Genomic DNA, 20265 nt, shown 5'->3' on the forward strand with positions numbered 1-20265 from the left:
TTGGCACTTAAACTACTTGACTTAAAAATCAAGAAAAGCTATCAGTAATCCCATACATGCACTAACTTTAGTTACCTTTTGCTTCCCTTTGCCAACCCTTTGGGTTGTATTCTCAATTAGTTCTGTTTTTTGTCATTTTCTGCTTTACAAAAGTTCAGTTTTCTTTCTCACCTTTACCTCAGTAGTCTGATTTCATTTGTAAACCCAAGAACATTTTTTCCAAATCTGATTGAAGGAAAGAATCAAATGGTTCTACTGACTTAATCTGTACTGGTTTCTATGTAGTAGCTTCGGAGTAAGGATGTAAAAGGCTTGTGGATCTCCTCACATCTTGTTTAAAATTATTTTATTTTTTGTGGAATAATACCATCTGTAGAAATTTGCCCACTGTCCTATTTTGAAAACCTCTCCATGGCAAAATTGGAGAATAGGAACCTGCTTTGTGCTCTCTTTCTCTGTGTGGACACTTGAAAGACATGGGAGGTAGTGTATAAATTAACTTGCAGCTGAGGTTTATCATATACAGTTGTTAACTGATAAGCATAGTTGAATAAACCTATGGATTTCCAGGCTTTAAAATCAACGTCATCATCTTCTGATATGGGGGAGGGAAAAGGGCAAATAATGAAACCTTCTTTATTCCTTCTTTTGCTTTGTTTTTTACCTTTTTACTTAATTAACTAGAAGGCAATTTCTGTTGAAGTGTAGCTAGGATGGCTTTACAATTAAAGGGAGGAATAGCTCAGATTTCAGAGTCATGTAGTTGATATCATTTATGCTGTGAAATATAGAAAATGCTGAAGACAGCAACAGCTTAGATTCTTTTTGCTTAAATGTTGACTAGCTACAGTTTTGAGATTTTCTGTTCCAAGGTGAATCTTAATCAACACAGAGGGACCAGTGGATGCAAGGAGTTGTGCAGAACGGTTTGCAGTTCCTGCTGCCTTACCTAGATGCAGGAAGTTGCTGCTTGGCTAGGAAACGGTCTCTTCCCCACCCATGGAAGCGGTTTATCTCTCATCTTCTAGCAAATACTTCTTTCCGCTTATGACTGACCTAAATCAGTCCGATTATTACCTAACTCCCTGATTACCTGAGCTGTGGCATTAATGTAGTAGTTCTGAGTGCTGCTATCACAGTTTCTATGTGGGGTTTTTTCCTTCCTATAGAACTTAGCATAGTGTGTGGATTTTTGAGCAGAAGCCTATCAGAGCAGGTCCTTTGAAACGAAGAGAGTACTCTGTTGGAAAATAACTCACTGAAAGAGGTTTCTCTGGCTCGGGATGGGATTTCTGTCAAAGAAGAGATGGGAACTAGAAGGCTGGTGCTGGAGGGAGCAGCCCGGCAGATAAGGCACTTTCTTACTGTCGATGGCACAACACATGGAGTCATTCTTCTGAAGTCTGAAGAGAGCCTAAAGCATCAATGTATTCTGGGTTGAGTCTGGCTTTTTTTGTTCATGCCTGTGAAAACGTCTTGCTTTTATGTTGCAAGGTGAAAAGCAGTTGTGTTCTTAAAGGTGCGAGTTTTCAGGATGAGAGCATTCCCTTTTTTTGTTTGTGTTTTTTCTAGCCATGTTTCAGAAAAGTTTCAAGTCAGTTGTGTGTGACGGCAATGGATGAGTGGTTTGTCAACCTCTTAGCAAAGAGATGCTGCTCTTAGCCTCAATTTCCAAGTCTTTTTGCTGTCTTAGTGTCTGTTTCTGTAGTTTATGTTTGTTGCCATAACCGAACGATGCACATCACTGAAGATACCTTCAAAGTAACAAAGACTTCTGTGTTCCTGGGGCAGCGATGCATCTTTGGGGAAGCTGTTTCCAGCGTTGTTTTGTATCGCAGTTCTGTAATCAAATTGTTAACTTAAAAGATGTGTTTAAGGCAATTTTACCTGCTCCCTTTAATTGTGTGGCTGACTAGTTACTGATCATTGCAGTGCAAGATGATTAACAGAGTTACCTTGTTTCCTATGTCTGAAGGCTGCCCCAGCCTTAGACTAGTACAGCATTTGTTTTGGATGCGTGAACTACCACACGGGGTACTCAGTTTCTGTTACTGCTCTAAAGGTGACTTGCTCACCGTATTTCAGTGCCCATGGGAAGTTTCAGCAAGTTGGGTACCCAGGGGAGCAGCAGAGTTGTAGGAACACTGTGATTTCCAGGCAAAAGGTGGGTCCTTTACTCTGGGTTACTCTCCTGTCTCCAGGGCAGGTGGACATGCAGCTCTGTAGCAAGGTCTTCGCCATGGGATTTGGGAATGCTTGCAGCCCAAGTGAGAGGGGGCTGCCCTGGCCATTTGGGTAAAGGGCTCTTGGAAACCTCCTAGGGGTGATACCTCTACCCAGGAATGCTGTCTTTTCATGGGTCTTTCAACCTGGATAAATTAATATATTGCAGCAAAATATCTTACCTTCATACAGCATGAGAAAAAGGATTAGTACAGACAATATAGTTGTTAAATTTGGCTGGCTGATGTTGTCTTCTGGCTCTGAAGTCATGGGGGCAAAGAGGAGATGGTGTGTTTGTGGGAAAGCTGCCTTCATTTTCCGGTGTATATACGTTTGTATAAAAAGTTTAGGTGACTTTCTTTTGCTTCTTTCTTGTTTGCATGTTTAAAGATCTTTAGTTGTGTGATGCAACATTTCAATAACTGCTCTGTGATAACAGACTCTGTTTTAGTAGAACGCTGTATTGCTACAACTCAGGGGATTTCTGTAATTCTGAAAGCTTCACGGGGGAAAAAACCCTCTTAAATTGAAATGGACTACTTAGTTGTGTGTTACTTAATCTACTGAAGTTGAATATTAATTAGCATAATTCGAGCTTCTTCCCTCTTGACCGGTAGTTAGGGAAAAGTGTCCGTATGATGTATGAGACAACAAAAGGGCATATGCTACCTATTAAAAATGTGAAACTGTAAAATGGGTATTCCTTTAATAGGTATTGAAAACATCAAGGGTGGTTTTCCTGTTTAAGAATTAAAAAATTGTCTTTAAAAGATACTAGAATAGGTTTTATTATTAAAACCCACATTTTTAAAATAAAAATGCCTTATTAGGTGAACTGGATAGTGAAAGGAATAGCATAAATATGTGCCATATGCATATACATCATGCTTTCAAAAGAGAAGCGTGTGCCATGGGAATACAAGCCCGTTTGTATTTCATGCTTGCCAAGCTGTGCTGTGCAGGCTTGGGTTGTGCTCTTCCATTGAGCTCGCCACGCCGGGAGCAGGTCTGCCACCGACACCTCTGCTCGCTCCATCACTGCCGTGGTGGGCTGCGCGGTGGGTGACGGGGCTGCGGGCACTGCAGGGGCACCGCGGCGGCGGGAGCTGCAGCCGGCCAGCCGGGGAAGGATGACATCACCTCCAGGAACATGTGATGCAGCCGGCTGGCGCGGAGGTTGCAGAGCTGTGTAGGGAGAGATTGGTGCAGATATTTATGGTATTTCATTTGAGTGCGGTAAATGTCTTTTTAATTTTTTTTTTTAAATGAAATCCTCATAATCACAAATGTTTTGTGGTGTAGAGGCTTTAAAAAAGGCAGGGAGGACCCACCCCAAGCCCTTAAGACCTGCTTATATTGCTGTTTTTTTGTTTTATTATTGCTCTGTTGGAGATAAATATATGATACTTTCTTGCCGTATTCACCCTCTTTGCTCCCCAGCATGCTTTCATCAGTTGTAATCCCCACAGTCTTTTCAGTTAAGCTTTAACACTGCAGAACTGGAATAAAAAGAGGCTTTTTAGAGCAGCAGGAATATGATAATCCAAGGCAGTAAGCCTTAAGGATATGCAGATCCAGACCGTGAGCCAAGCACTAACTTATTTGCTAGGGTGTTTACCTTGAACAGCCCCTTAATAGTCAAAGAAATGTTAGCTAAATGTTTCTCGCTTCTTAGATGCCACAGGCAAAGCAAAATGTGCAGCTACTGCACATCATCTGAGGTAAAGTAGTTTAAGGGCTTAGAAATCTGAACAAGCAAGCAAGTTGCAGTAACATCAGTGTCTTGGGTAATTTTGAGCTAAGATAGACAGCAAAGTACAGCAGTAGTTTCTGCATGCTTTTTAGGTGAGGAGAACGTGTTTTCTACCTCTAAATTTACTGTAAAGAAAAGGAATTGCCATGGTTGATATGAAAGCTGAGCATGCTAAATTGGCATTAAGCTTATGGTGGGTAGCTCAAAGCACGTTAAAAAAATTTAACTCTGGAAGTGTGCCTGTATGCCTTAGCAGTCAAGTGAAGCCCAAATATTTCAAGGCGGAAAAGGTATTTGCTGTCTTTTTAGATGAGTTATTTAAGCCCAAGGTTTTTCTTAAAGTCTTGTTTAAAGCTTTAGTCCATACTAAATGAAAACTTAGTAGGAACAAAACTGTAGGCAGTTTCAGTAAAAGGTTGATAACCCATAGCCAGTACCCTGGAGGAAGGAATAACGCAAGAGGTTCCTTTGGAACTGCCTTAGACTCCCGAGAGTCTAAGCGCAAACATGAAAGAAATGGCTGTGTCCCTCTGCTGCTTTGTCGGTCTGGAGTTGCTGTGAAATTGCAAAATATTGTCCATCGTGTAGAAACCTTCCACACAGCATGGTTACCCAAGGAACCAGTTTTCCTGGTCTAGCCTTTCTGAGAACGTGTCTTGAATTTTGGGTTTGTTTTTGGTTTATGGTGTTCATGGTGTTGTGGTTTAACCTCAGCCGGCAACTAAGCACCACCCAGCCGCTCGCTCTCTCTCCGCCAGTGGGATGGGGAAGAGAATCGGAAGGGCAAAAGTGAGGAAACTCATGGGTTGAGATAAAGACAGTTTAATAGGTAAAGCAAAAGCTGCGCACTCAAGCAAAGCAAAACAAGGAATTAATTCACTGCTTCCCATTGGCAGGCAGATGTCCAGCCATCTCCAGGAAAGCAGGGGTCCATCACGCGTAATGGTTACTTGGGAAGACAAACACCATCACTCCGAATGTCCCCCCCCCCTTCCTTCTTCTTCCCCCAGCTTTATATGCTGAGCATGATGTCACATAGTATGGAATGTCCCTTGGGCCAGTTTGGGTCAGCTGTCCTGGCTGTGCCCCCTCCCAGCCCCCCATGCACCTCCAGCCTTCTCAGTCGGTAGAGCATGGGGAGCTGAAAAGTCCTTGACTAGTGTAAGCACTGCTTAGCAACAACTAAAACATCGGTGTGTTACCAACATTGTTCTCACCCTAAATCCAAAACACAGCACTGTACCAGCTACTAGGAAGAAAATTAACTCTATCCCAGCCGAAACCAGGACGCATGGAAAAACAGGGAACTAGGCAATGGCTGGAAGAGGATTTGTTTAGTTTTCTTTTGTTTGTAATCTGTGGGTACTGAGACAATGTCCTGGCTGAACACTTCAGTTACAGTGAACTGGAGGGACCCATTGCTGACAGACATTTGTCTAAATGCATTTTTTAAAAATCCCCAGTCACGGATAGTCCGTAATCTTCCACAGGCAATCCCACGTGCCGCTTCACAGTTCTTTCCTTTACAAAACTTCCTGCCATCTAAAGTAAACCTCTCGCTGTAATTCTAGCCAGCTTACTTTTGCCACGACTAGACTTTGTGTTTTGAGGACTGCTACCATGTCTCCCCTCAGTTCTTCAGACTAAACAGCATCATTCGGTTTAGTCCTTCATCGTAGTTCATGACATGTAAACACCTGGCCATCTTTGTCCCTCAGGTAGTCTGTTTTGGTGTGTCCTGGGTCTGTTTTGAAGGGTAATGCCCATAACTAGATACTGTAGTGGCACAGAAGTCTCAGTATTGCTGGCTGGAATAGAAAACCTGTGATGTAATTTACATACATGATACCCTTCTTATGTTACTTGATGACACTAGTATGATACCTTCAGGTTTTAGCTCTGAAGTGCACAGCTCTTTCGTTAAAGCTCAGAGCCTGAGACCAAAGGATATGAAACGTTTGGATATTGTTGAGGAGGAAGAGAAATGATGGCCTCCCTGCTGGGCATCAATGACAGCTTCTGCTGCCATCTCTAGAGGGGTTGTAGCCCTTTTGCACAGAGGAAGAACAATGTATGTTAGAAAAGACTGCCACATGTATACTAGAGCTTGCTCTTCTAAGATTTCCCTGAAACTATAAATGATTAAGAAGCTTATTTTACCTTCTAAATAGCTCAAACTGTTGCTTGTGAGGAACACAACTACTGTGTTGTAGCAGGCTATTTGGGCTGTCTTACTTAACAGCACTTCTGGGCTTCAACAGTGATAGAGAAATAAGTACTTCCCACTTACCCCAGGAGAGGTACTTTCTTCAGAAATGAGATTTTTAAAAAAGCACATGAATCCAAAGAGATGGGGAAGGATCATACAGACAGTTAGTTGAAGTGTGGGTACAAAACCACCCAATTTTTGTAAGTTGTACAAGATTGGCCCAAAAGGGACCAATTCTGTATTGTATAGGTCAATATGGAATATAAGGTCATAAATAAAATGCTTCCTAAATCTCCCTTATTGAAGAAGTGAGAAGGTTAGGATCTGGCCACAGAAATGTAATGGAAGTAGAGAGGAGGGACAAGCTAGTGATGTGCTGCTTTGCAACATTGGCTGTAATCACTCACCTTGGGGACTATTTCAAACTCCATGGGTGTATAGAGTTAACGTGACACAAAATGTGCTCTCTGTTACAAAATGCTGCTCCTGTCAGGCAGCAGAAGAGACACAGTTGAGAGCTTTATCTCCCAATTCTGCTTACAGAAGTGACGTAAGGAAAGTTGCATGTAAATAGTGCTGGGGTTTTTTGGTGGGTCTTTTTGTGTGGTGTGTTTTGGGGGTTTGGGAATATTTTGGGGTTTTTTTGGTTGGGTTTGTTTTGTTTTTTGAATGGTAATTGTTCTAAAGGTACCTACTCTTATTAGCTTGATAATACTCCTCTCTGCTGGAACAAAAAGTGAAAGTGGGATTCAGAATGCCTAAAAGCAACAAGATCCAACTGATAGTTTTTATTTACTGATGAAAAAGGCTAATTCCAATATCCTATTTTCTACCGAGGGTTACTAACAGACCGTGCTGTTTGTGTTAAGCTAGTCAAAGCGATGACTTTTCATTAATATATTTTAAAAGTTTAGTTTATTTTTTTGCAACCTTTTACTGTAAGGTTATCTTAATTCCTGTGATCATAACATTCAGATTGTATTCCAAAGGTAAATGTTTTACAGTGCATTCATTAAATGTAGAAGCTGAGCTTGTCTGAATTTCTGACTAATTATCTGGTCTTTTCTTTTTTTCAGGGTTTCGCAAAAATGATGAAATGAAGGCTATGGAAGTGTTGCCAATTTTAAAGGAAAAAGTTGCATACCTTTCAGGTACAGCTATTTTCTTCTGTTGTGGAATGCATAACTGTGTTATTAGTCACATGTAAAATGGTATTTTAAATACTTTAAATATCATTACAAAAGTAATGGAAAGCTAGGGTAGCACCTATTCCAGCTGGATATCCCAAACATAACATGAGCATTGTGAAAGATCTGTAATAAAGAAGATTATGTGTTTTGTTGAATGTGGAACATACTGCTTGTTGTCATCCCGGTCGTGTCCTGTCCTGCCTGCATATCCAACAGCATTATTTAGAACAACCTAGAACAACCTGCTGTACCATAGTCATATTCCTTCGCTTATTTCTGGTTCTTCTGCTGGAGAGTTTTACAGAGATGGCTTTGTTACTGGCCCATCTGAAGCACTGGAGAAATACCTCTGTTGCAGAGGTGAAATTTCAGTGGATGTCTTTCAAAGCACACTTAATTACATCTTCGTGGTGAAAGGAGTTAGCATCTAATTTTTAGCTGTCTCCAGCATACACCTTGAAGTTGGTTAGTTACTTAATGAGGAATAGCAGAGGATTTAAAAGTGGGATTTAGATGAATGAATATCATAACATATTCTATAACTTGATAAGTAACTTTACTTGATGGAATGATGGCTGAGGTGCTTATTCTTGTGAACTGCATTTTGGTGTGACTTTCTGAAGTAAGTACTTCCAAATCTGTTGGGATTAAACATCATTCTTTTTGCCATAATCTTAGTGTCAAATGATTTAGAGGACAGTGTCGTATTTGAAAGGGTTTTTTTTGTTTGGATAAATAATTTGTCAAGAACTCCAAAAATAAAGCTCTTATCTGTAAATATTAAAACATACAAAATGATCCCTGAAACGGCACTCTTTAGAGATTTGCTGTGCATGGATGCTGATGCTTGCAAGTAGAGTGTGTGGTTCACAGTACTACATCCTGTCCACCCTGCTGAGTCAAGTAGAGGTGTTAGAACAAAAAAGATGGGTTTTTTTTTTGTTTTTGGGTTTTTTTTAGAAGGTCCTGGCAACTGCAATGAATGATATAACAGACTGCCCAGAGCCATTTTCCTTGGCAGTATGGGAACTCTCAATTCCTCTGCTTATGAATTGTAGTGCTGATGAAGGCTTGCTTAAAACTGTATTTTCAGAGGGAAAGAAGAGGAGAAAAGGGAGTTAAGCACAATATTTCAATCCCTCATTACTCTTTTTTGGACCTTGTTTTATGGCACTTAATGAAAATGTAGTCAGTTTTCGTTCCAAAACCTCTGAATTTCCAGGTTGTCTAGAACTTAGTTTAGACCCCTTAGATGGGATCTGAAAGATGACAGGTGTTCTCTAATGTTAACTTGTAAGCATACGGCATTCTCAAAAGGCATTAGTTCAGTGACAGTGAAGTGGGCCAAACAAAAGCTGAAGATAAATTTAAGGGGAGATGATGGATTATGAACCAGAGCAGATGAGGTGCAGGCAGGAAGAAGTGGTTGCCAATTTGCTTGTGTGAAGGTAGCGACTTCTGACAGAAGAATGGAGCAAACAGCTGTAGGCAGCAAGACTGGGCAGAACTGATCTGCTGAAATCCATAGTTTCACTTTTCCATTGCAAGTGGAGCTCAAATGAAATGAGATATGTTAGTAGTGCAAGTGATTTAAAAAAAAACAACCAAACAACAACCCACAATAAAACAAACAAACAAAAAAGCCCCTAACAAAACTGCCACCACCACTAGGGCTTAACCATTGTGGAACTAGAACTGTCAAGCTTTATACCTGGGAACACAAAGGTAAGACAGACTGTTGGATTACTGACTTACAGAGGCTTTCAATGTACCTCATTTTTTTTTCTTCAAAAGTACAACTTTTGCTCGAGTACTTGGTTTTAATATTTGTAAGTACAATAACTGGTTAAGGTCTGTAGAAGTAGGACAAATTTATTGGGGATATCTCTACTAAAACTCTATATAAAAATAACTAAGTTATCTCTACTAAAAACTCTAATAGTCCCATTAAGCCTAAGGCATCCACAAACATCACTATAATTTTTGTATTTTGTTCTCCCTCATTTATCTTGGAGTTCTGGTAGAGTTGTTGCAACATGTTCATTGTTGATTGTCAAGTACCTTCTCAAGTAGAAAAAAAGTATGACAATCAACAGTGTAAAGAAATGGTTCTTTTTTATAGATCAGGAAAGTTATACAAATAACACAGTCTGAAAAAAATTCACAGAGTGTTTGAGATCCTCAGTTCAATTCCCCGGTCTTTTCTCTGCCTTTCTCTGCTGAGTCCTTCTTTCTCCAAGTTAAATGAGTAAGTATGGGCTGTATAGCAGTATATTCATCTTTGTGTTCTTAGAATACTAAAGACACTGATCTTTCCACAATGCTGACTTTCTTAAGCACTTCTTGAGACCAGCTTATTGTGAGATGGACATATAAGGGTGAGCCATCGTATGGGGAGACCTGGACAGGCTGGAAGAGTGGGCTAGCAAGAACAGTATCAAGTTTAACAGAGACAAGCGCAGAGTCCTGCACCTGGGTCAGAATAACCAAATACACCAGTACAGGCTAGGGTCTGTGTGGCCGAGGAGCAGCCTTGCTGAAAGGGGCCTGGGGGTTCTGGTGGACAACAAGCTGAACGTGAGGCAGCAGTGGGCTGCTGCAGCAGTGAAGGCAAATTGGATCCTGGACTGCATCCATGGGGGCATTACTAGCAGAGATAGAGATGTGATCATCCCACTCCACTGAGTGCTTTTCAGGCTGCACCTGGAGTACTGTGTCCAGTTCTGGTCCCCACAATTAACAAAAAACGCAAGCAGACTGGAGAGTGTCCACAGGAGGGCCATGGAGATGATCAAAGGGCTGGAGAACCTGCCCTATGAGGAAAGATTGGAGGAGTTAGGTCTTTTCTCCTTGGAGAAGAGAAGGCTCAGGGGGTACCTTATCACAGTATTCCAGTACTTAAAGGACAGCTACAAAGAGGATGGAGGCGCTCTCTTCACAAGGAGCTACATGGAGAAGACAAGGGGCAACAACTGTTCCACCATAGGTATCTCCTAAGCCATTCTTGAGATGACGTTTTGATCCAATCAGACATCTTGGTGTTTTAATCAAGTTAAAGCTCTTGGTAACAGACACCTCCCACCGAGGTACCACTTTTACTCCAAGTGTACTATGTTGTGATTCAGCTGTATTTATGAGAGTTTCCCTTTTCTCCTCCAACAGGTACCTCTTCGATCTGTGTTAGCCTGAGTTGGGCTGTAATTCTATAATGCTTTGTTTCAGTCTTTGCTTTTCATTTATTCCTTTCATTTGTTTTCAGGTGGATATATTTAACAGATCTACTCAACATAGTTTCTTTTTCTTTACACGGTCTGAGTACTTTATCACTTTGAAAAAACTACTCCAGTAGTTGCTTTTCCTCTGCCACAAATCACAGTACATCTGATGTGATTCACTTTTGCTTTCTCCTCCATCATTGCAGTCCAGTTTAGCCTCCTTTATTGAGCAGGTAATGATGTGTTTTTGTAAAAAAAAAAAGAGTGCATTTTTCATAATTTAGCGTATCTGAAGATGTATTTAGATGGAAGAGAATTCTTTCTCCTTGCCTCTGTTATCTGTAACACCAGCCAAGATACTTTAAAAAAAAATAAAAGAAAAAAAAAAGGTGAATTTAGAACTAAATTGTGTATAACAAACCATGTACAAATGAGGACTATGGTGCAGATAAGTCATCTGGACTGGTTAAAATCTGTGTGTTCCTTGCATATCTTAAAACATGTTAGTGTAGCTGTGATGCTCAAACTGTTAAAGAAAGGTAAAGTTATTGATTGGATGACAGCTGGAGTGAGAAGGAGAGATGTAGTCTCTGAGAATTCAATTCTGAAACAGATCTTGAAGCAGGTATTTTTTTGCTAGGGCAGGAGGCAAGGAAGTACGGAAGAACAAATACTTCTGTGAAGTATTGTGAAGTACATCGTGCTGTTATGTAGGTTGATAACTGCAAAGTCCCAAAGCTCACCAAGCTAGCCTGAATTCTGGTATCTGTACGTATTGATTCTGTTATAAATTCTGTATTCGAAATACTTGTCCTTCATGAAACCTGTCTGACAGACTGGACTGCTTTATCTTGTATTGGTCAAAGTAACAAAATAACTTGATGTGTAGAATGCAAATGCTTGGGTGCAGCTTCCCTGTGAATCCTGTGTTGTTTTTCTAAAATTCCCAACAGAGTGGTTCTCAAACAACAACAACAACAAAATGGGGGGGGGGGGGGGGAAGAGAATAAGCTTCCTTGAACTGATTTTCACCTAACTGGGAAATAGTCTGCTTGAGTATTGGGTGTCTCACCACCTGAAATAGAAAAGCCTCCTAGAGATGTAACCATGAAGTACGAATGGAGTCTTGGATGCAATTTTTTTGTTAAGTTTAAACTGAAGTCTGTTGAAATACAGATACTCTTACATCTCTACACATACTTACATGAAGAGAGCATTTTCTTAGAAGGTGCAATTATCTTGGTTTCATATGAGGAAATAGCACTTGATAACTTGTCTTGCTTTTCAAACATGCTGTAAAAGCCCACTGTTTAGTTTTACCTAGGTACTTTGAAGCTAGGTAAAAAGGCATTTCCTGAAAAAACTGCACTACTCAGCCTGATGGATTTTGGTGCCGTTTGGAGACCATTGACAATACTGCTGTTAGTGATGTGCACTAGACAGAAGTGATTCATGTTGGGTGACTCACGTGAGTTGATCAGCTACTCATAACACATCTTGGCATAAACAGAATATCTCAGTACTGTGGGGGTTTTATATAAAAGGAAAGGGGTAAAAATGGAAGTCTCACCGATGAAAGTAGTAGCTTAATATGTTTTTGTTAAACGGAAACAAATAGGGGGTTGGGTTGGATAAAGACTGTTGAGAGACAGGAAATTCCCACCTGATGCCTCATACGTTGCTGCTTTTAACATTCTTGTTTGTGTATGACATGGGAGCATCAGGAGCAAAGGAATTAGAGTTATTTATTGGAAAAGACCTAAGAAAGCTTTCGGTATAGCTGATGGAAAAAAACAAGTCTTAGGGACTTTTTTACTTAATATTTGCAATTTTGGTATCTGGTTTAAGACCAGATAGTGAAATTCTTTTCACCGAAGATCAAAGCTGTATTAATTAGACCTGAAATTTGTGTGACAGATTTTTCTCCAACGTAGAAAAATTTCAGGGTATGATTTATCAGAAATTTGAGCACCATACTTTAAAAATGGGTTTTCTCTGTGGTGTATGTGGAGCTGGGAGCCAACTGAAGTGGCATCCAAAATGACATAAAGAATATGGGTTTCTTACCTCTGCCATGTTGGAAGATTGCATGATACAGGAGTTGCTGTGTGGGAAAGGCCCGGAGGACTGATCTGAGGTGACTGCATGTAACAAGGCATTTGTTTAAAATGCTTAGAGAGTGTTAAAGACAATTCAGCATATGCTCTTCCCTGCTAGCGGCTGCTTTTTAAAGAAGAATTTCCACCCTGAGCAATCGAGCACCGTTTCTGGGGAGTTGGAATCAGTAGCATTTACCAGTTGAAATGTAAATTTTTAAGATCTGTAGCTGATGGCCTGGGGTGCACTGAGGAGAGCATTAAGAGCTGCAGCAGACTTTCAGACAAGTTTGGTAGCTTTGGAGCCCAGTGATCACTCTGGAGCTGAGCAGAGGCCTGGGCTGTTGGACTCAGTCTTGTCATTTATCCTTCCTCTCTCTTGTGGCTTCTGTCTTGTTTTTATCCTGTCACTTGCTATGTAAAAATCCTCAAAGCTCTCTGCTTGGCAAGTGGGTCAGGATGGTCAAGACCAGACTTGCCTCTCTCCATTAGAATGAGACAACTCAGTTGTTTTTAATCTCATGTCCCACTTAAGAGGGTCATGGAAGATAAGAATATGAATTTCCTTTTAAGTTTAGGTTTCTGGCATTGCAGCTTGACAGAAATTCAAAGCTGCTTTTGCCTCTTCTGAGTTTCATTTGGTGCCTCATGGGGAACATGTCCAGTGCAGACAATCCCTGGAGACCTTGACAGCTAGGCTTAGTGTCTCTAGCAAGCACATGCAGACTCTGTTGGGGAGGATAGTGATGAATTTTTGAGTGACTGGTTTTATTCATTTGCTTTTGGCCTTCCTTTCTAAGGGTTTTTTTTTTTAAACTTTGTTTAGTAACATGGGTTTACAATGAGGAGCTGATTTACAATGAGAAATTGTTCAGGACAGAGGATAGTGTTTTTCTGCGTTTCCATGGGACAGGAGAAAACAGTCTACATGTGTGGTTGAGAACGTATATGTGAAATTTAGCTTGTAAGAATATGTCTGTGCTATTATACAAGTGTTAATAAAGACAGCCTACTGACTTGACTTTAGCATTTAGTAATGGTAACATTTTTGTTGTCACTAGCAAGGGGTTGGATATAAAATTGCATTTTAATGTTCAACTACAGTAAGTTGTGCAATTTAACGAATGAGATGAATACATTTAAGTGGAACCACTCAAAGTCAGATTTTTTGCCTTACATATTAAGTGGATTCAGAATTTCCTGCATTGCTAACAAAATTTAAAACTATAAACTGACAATTCAGAATGTGCACATCAGAACAGGGGAAAAATATAAACTTAAATGCTTAAATAGTATCCTTCTACTCATCTAGTATATGCATTGGGTGTGAAATACTATACACCTAAACTCTGTGCTAGTAATGAAGTTAATGCTGAGTATCCTCTAAATACTTGCCTACAAAGTAGCATGACTCTGTATTTAAATTTAATCTGTACACTTGCTGATTCAAAAGTGAAATACATAACAAAGCACCATTTCTGGAGATGTCACACTGCCAGTCAAATTTGAATGTGACTCTAATGTGTAAGTGTAACGCTATGGTTATTCTTTATTTCAATTTTTTTCACAGATACTTCCTCATTGTAGGAATTGTGACAACATGCTGATTGATACTCCCAAAATTCAGTTTTAAGCTGGTCTCTAAATGACATTGTTGGCATTTAACTTGAAATCACTTCTTTTTTTTTTGAATGGATATTAATGAAACAGTGTAGGACTTAGGTTTTCCAAAAGTATTCTGAAGAGTAGTTTTGCAAACAAGAATGGTGTTATGCTGTGAGGTCTTCTAACATGTTTAATTTTTCAGGTGGCAGAGATAAGCGTGGAGGTCCCATTCTAACGTTTCCAGCTCGTAGTAATCATGATAGAATACGGCAAGAAGACCTTAGAAGACTAATTTCATACCTAGCGTGTATTCCTAGGTAAGTGATGGTCACCTGATAAGCTCTGAAGCTATAAAACAAGATAAATGGATTATGTTGCAGTACATCCACAAGCTAGAAGACTGAATGGGTTAAGAAAATGAGCAAATTCATACCAAGTTCTGTCAGTTACTGTTTTTGAACTGCTTTTTGGAAAAGACCTAAATAATTACTCTGCCTTCTAGAAGGAAGGATGTTGGCAGAATGGCTGGTGTGCTTTAGCTGGAAGTAGTTTGTGTCTTGGAAATGGCACTGTCATGCCATATTGCTGTCACTGTGTTGAAGATTGCGAATAAAGCTCGAAGGCTTTCAGTACATCAATAATTAGAAATGTACTGGTCATCATTCACAATATGCCTTGTGTGGACTGAGGTCAGCACAACACTCCTGTTATTTGTATTAGATAAGTTATAGTGTCCTGATACAGCACAGGAATAACCAGGAGAGAGATATGTAAAATTGCTTGTACAGGTCTCAGATAAACCTGTGGAGAGGTCTGTGAAAGTACTGATATCATTGTATTATCAACAACTTAAGCTATGAATTACAAAGTGCTATTTAAATAAATCGACAGAAGTCAAATCCAGTGCTAGTGTGTGTGTATATACACACCCATATGGATATATAAAGTTATATACATATCAAAAAAAAAAGTTATATATTATATATATGTAAAAAAGTTTGTTCACATAGAACTTTGTTCCTAGTAGTAACTGAATTTGGGACAAAAATTATCATAAGACCCTGACTTTAGGTCCATCTCAGAATCTACCAGCATTTGGTGCAGACTGGAGCAACGCTGACTGTGCTTGAATATGTTTGACCATGACCTCAAGGAGCAGTTGTCATTACAGTTGAAAAAAATCCCTTGGACAACATCCCTGAATGCAATACCTTCCATATTTCTGTAATGTGTTAATTTATAGGCAGTCGTCTTTGCACCTGATGAATTAAATGTCGGTTTCAGATTGACAAAAGTGCTTCCATAAAAATAACTTCAAGGCATCTAGTTGACAGTGTGTATGGCCCTCCTTAAGAGCAATTGCTGGTAATTCAATTATTCTAGTCTTTTTTTCACTTTGAAGTGTAGGAGTGTTTATTACTCTTTTTTTTTTTTTTTTTGTTAAAGTTAACTGAGGGATTTTGGGGAGGTAGAGGGAGGAGGATGGGAAGAAGGCTTGAGATTTTTACTTCTGAAATAATTTGACTTCACATTTGAAAGTTTGAGATGTATTCTAGCCCTCTGGAGCTTCAAGTTACTAGAGAAGTTAATAGACAAATATGCATCAAAATATGCCCAAGAGTTTTCTAGAGATAATCTGGCCAAATGCAGTGGTCCTCTGGCAAAAGATGTATGTTAGTTTAGCATCAACAGGTTTAAAATGAAAAGGAAGTTAGTGCAGGTTTTATATCTCTAAGCATGGCAAAGCTTCAAGAATAAAGGGAGCTTTATTAAAAGCAAGACTCATTTTCATACAGGTCATGTTTTAGGGACTGACCATGCAACTGTTGCTAATTAAGAAGTCCCAGCTGGTACAAATAGCCCCAAATATTTGGTCTGTCTATTAGTTATTGCAGTACTGTTACTCTACGTAGCTGAAGATTCAGAGGTATCAGTTGTTTGGCAAGAGGTCTAAACGCTTAAGGTGATTCAGTCTCACAATTTTACTAATTTAACAATTTATCTGATTTAAAAATATTGCTAAACTTAAGTCATCAGTGCTGACTGGACCAGGTACTAGTGTAGTTCAGGTTTACCTAACAGATGACCTTGGCTGACTAAAGCCTCCTAGAACGATTTTTGTGATCCTTGGCCAAAAGGGATTCATCTTTTGTCAAATGATGGGGCCACGTGATGGGAGGACACATCTGCATTGTATTGCATGATGAGGGGCCGCTTTGTACACCCCAGTAGATGTGTACCTCGTGAATTAGTGGCAAGCACTCCTCCTCATGCAGTGCTCAGTTTGTGTGGTAGGATAGGGATGGCCTGAGCAGCTCTCGTATAATAGCATGCAGCCTTTCAATAATGGGTGTATCTTTAAAACAGTGGTTGTTTTTGTCCTTTAGTCCTGTGAGGCTGTTAGAAAACATTTTCACCATGGTCAGAAAATTGTATGTTGTAGCCTATGTGTATTCCAAGCTAGTTAATTTTAATGTATTTTCCTGCTACCATTGCCATTTTTGGCATTCCTATGGGCAGGTGGGACAGCCAGCATTCATCTTGATAAACTCCTTTTTTAAATAGTGGTTTGGTTTTGGGTCTGGTTTTTTTAAACCAACTTTACGAAAGCTCCTAAGGAACCTGTATTATCACTTCTTTCGGAAGCTCTTCTGCTCTCTTCTATCAGTCATAACTCATCTTTCTACAGTGTGGCCAATGAGACTGTGTAAAGTATGCCAGTGAAGCTTCCCTACTTCTTGGACACTCTGAAAACCTCACCACATGAACTCCAGAATTGCATTTACATTAGTCACATCCCTGAAAGTGACTCATGTACTCAAACAATGGACATTTGGTCCCTTTTGATAGTCCATTGGCTATGACACATTGGTTTTGAAATATTTTTCCTTTCCGTGTTAACAAGGTCATGTAGCAAATTCTACTGGAACAAAATCAAAATTTCTGGTGGTGGTGGTGATTGCCACTTTTGATCAGCAGAAAGCACTAAGTGTACAAAAGATATTGATGAAAAGAAATTGAATCTGCCATTCTAGGAGGAGTTACCAGAGAATTTGGGTGTAAGGTCTGTCGACTTTTGGACAGCAAAATTGAGCTCAAATTTTGTAGAAACAGGTTGATGCTGTTTTCTTCACAGCCATAAAATGCATTCTTACCCATTAACTATCCACAAATCGATCCTGTTACAGAAGAAATTGTCAGTAAAGGGGTTTTTTCCCTCTACAGACTCTTTAACTCTCAGATAATATGGGACTAAATCTGAGACAGTTTAAAAAACTTGCAGAAGTGGTAGGTAAGAACAGTATGCCATCTTCTGTCTTTTAGAGGATCCCCTCAGTCATTAGAAAGGCATGAGTATTGTCATCAGTAAAGTGTGTGAGTGTGTTTTCTGAAGAGTCAATTGTAAATTACATATTGCTGCTTCGGTAGATGGTGTGTTTAATGTGTGTGTAAGGTGAAGGAGAAACAAGACTGGAAGATGAATCATCATTAATATAAACAATGAAAATGAAAGAGGAGATGAAGGCAGATTATCAAATCAGCAACAGGTGTAAAGCTGTCACCCACAAGGAGTTTGGCAGGGGGGGTAAGAGAAGCTTCCTGAGAGGTTCATGAGATCTGCTGTATGTGTCAGCGAGTCAACAGTGAGACCCTAGGGTTTTACGGTTAGCTGAGGAGACCACATTCATTATAGGCAGCGTGGTGCAGTAGAGTGCTGTGTTTGAAGTTGTAACATTTGCTTGATAACCTTTTCTTCTTTCTTCTGCAGTGAGGAAGTATGTAAACGAGGATTCACCGTCATTGTAGATATGCGTGGGTCAAAATGGGACTCCATAAAGCCTCTGCTGAAGATTTTACAGGAATCCTTTCCATGTTGTATTCATGTTGCACTGATAATCAAGCCAGACAATTTCTGGCAGAAACAGAGGACTAACTTTGGCAGCTCTAAGTTTGAGTTTGAGGTAATTTCCCCTTTGGTAATACAAATTTACATTTATTTCATGGTTTTAAGTGTGCTCGCTATGGATCAGCATCTTGAAAACTCTCAGATAAATTATGTTCTAGATGAGAGGAAGGGTGCATTAGGCCAGTGGTGCTAGAGGGAATGTGGTTTTCTTCATGTACTTAGGCTAGGTAGTTGTGCATGTTGTCATTTATATTCTTTTTCTGAGCATGAGGAAGATGGAATTAGGGTTTTACCCCTAATGGTAAAAAGTTAGGTTTCATCTGTTTGTTGTCTTGGTCTGCATTGTGGTAATCGTGATATCACCAGCATCCAGAGGAAAGCAGCCAACTGAATCTTGCTGTTATCCTCCTGCTGCTTTAGATTACACAGAGTCAAAACTTAATCAAAACAGTAGTCAAAAGAGTGGTTGCTGTTTTGTCCTTAAGTGTAGTGAGGTAAGAAAGAAGTGAGGTAAGAAAGAAGTAAAATATTTCTCTCATTTGGGGAAATACCTGCAAGACAGGAGGCTGATGGGAATTCATGTTTGGAAAGAAGTGTATGAGAAAAGTCATGTGGACTTCATGGGCAAAATGATCAACTCTTACAAAGAGAAAAACAAAAACTTGAAAGAAAATTTCAAATTCGTTTTAGTAACAGCATTTTTTAATTTTCATTTTTATTTTTTAGACAAATATGGTGTCTCTGGAAGGCCTTACCAAAGTAGTTGATCCTTCTCAGCTAACCCCAGAATTTGATGGCTGTTTGGAGTACAACCATGAGGAGTGGATAGAAATCAGAGTTGCCTTTGAGGACTACATTAGCAATGCAACCCATATGCTGTCCAGACTGGAGGAACTGCAAGATATATTGTCAAAAAAGGAAATGCCTCAGGACCTGGAAGGTGCTCGCAATATGATAGAGGAGCATTCACAATTAAAAAAGAAAGTCATTAAGGCCCCTATCGAGGACCTTGATGTGGAAGGACAAAAGCTACTTCAGCGGATACAGAGCAGTGATAGCTTTCCCAAAAAGAACTCTGGGTCAGGGAATGCAGACTTACAGAACCTTTTACCCAAAGTATCCACCATGCTGGACAGGCTGCACTCAACACGGCAGCATCTGCATCAGATGTGGCATGTGCGGAAATTGAAATTGGACCAATGTTTTCAGCTCAGGCTGTTTGAGCAGGATGCTGAAAAGGTAAGGGGTTGAGGGAGAGGAGTATAAATGGGTGCTGCTTGATGGACTTGAAAGAAGTACCACGGATAACTGCAAATAGTAATTTTTGTCTTTAGAGTTAATCACAAGCCTTTTTATGAGACACAAAGGATTTCTTGATTAAGAGTGACTCTTAGTCTTCTGGAGTAAAGGGGATGGGGTAGTAATTCTAAGCTGTAGAGAATACAGGTAGCTCTCACTGAAGAAAATTTTAAGTGGTAGTGACTTTAAAGCTTTTGCTTTGGTAAATTTTTGTTCCAGATAGATGCTTTTGCATGCATCAAGTGAAGATGAATAATGTATACTTTATAAATACAGATGACTAAGGACTACATTGGTCGTCTTTTGAGTGACCCTTGGGATTTGAGTGACAGGCAGTCGACAAAGTCTGAAGAGGCTGACACGGGGAACTGCTTCATTGATGCAGGTTTTAAAGTCCCAGGCTAAAACCTGATGTATCTCTTTTGACAGTGCATGTGTCATTAACAGGGGACTGAGTGATCTCAGAATGTTTGGGGCTAACCAGTCCCTTCAAATGAGAAAGCCCTTGATTGTCATGGAACTTGAAGAGGAAATATGGCAGGCAGTGCACTTTTAGATGAGCTCAAATAAGATCTATTTTCATATAGAATGGTTTTGCAATCACTTCTTATTAACTTGTTACCATGGAACAAATAGCTTTAAGGAAGGGTGGGGAGTTTTTCTCCCGGAGAAGTAACTGGCCTATGCAGTCAAGTGGTAAGTATGGTCTTTGTCAGATTTCTCAAAATATTTTATGTAAGAATGCCTGAACTGGATGAGACCAAAGGT

At 39.8% G+C, this 20265-nt stretch overlaps 1 protein-coding gene across 4 annotated transcripts in view; it reads left to right on the top strand.

Moving 5' to 3' along the window:
- The window catches only part of TRIO (trio Rho guanine nucleotide exchange factor), a 260532-nt gene that overhangs the window by 68414 nt on the left and 171853 nt on the right, over window positions 1-20265 (top strand). For all 4 annotated transcript variants that reach the window (XM_076330348.1, XM_076330349.1, XM_076330350.1 and 1 more), the window contains exons 2-5: window positions 7262-7336; window positions 14494-14608; window positions 18061-18253; window positions 18925-19437. In XM_076330348.1, the coding sequence (XP_076186463.1) occupies window positions 7262-7336; window positions 14494-14608; window positions 18061-18253; window positions 18925-19437 (896 nt within the window). The remainder of the gene's footprint in view (window positions 1-7261; window positions 7337-14493; window positions 14609-18060; window positions 18254-18924; window positions 19438-20265) is intronic.

This window comes from Aptenodytes patagonicus, chromosome 2, assembly GCF_965638725.1.
Source record: "Aptenodytes patagonicus chromosome 2, bAptPat1.pri.cur, whole genome shotgun sequence".
NCBI classification, from domain to species: Eukaryota; Metazoa; Chordata; class Aves; order Sphenisciformes; family Spheniscidae; genus Aptenodytes; species Aptenodytes patagonicus.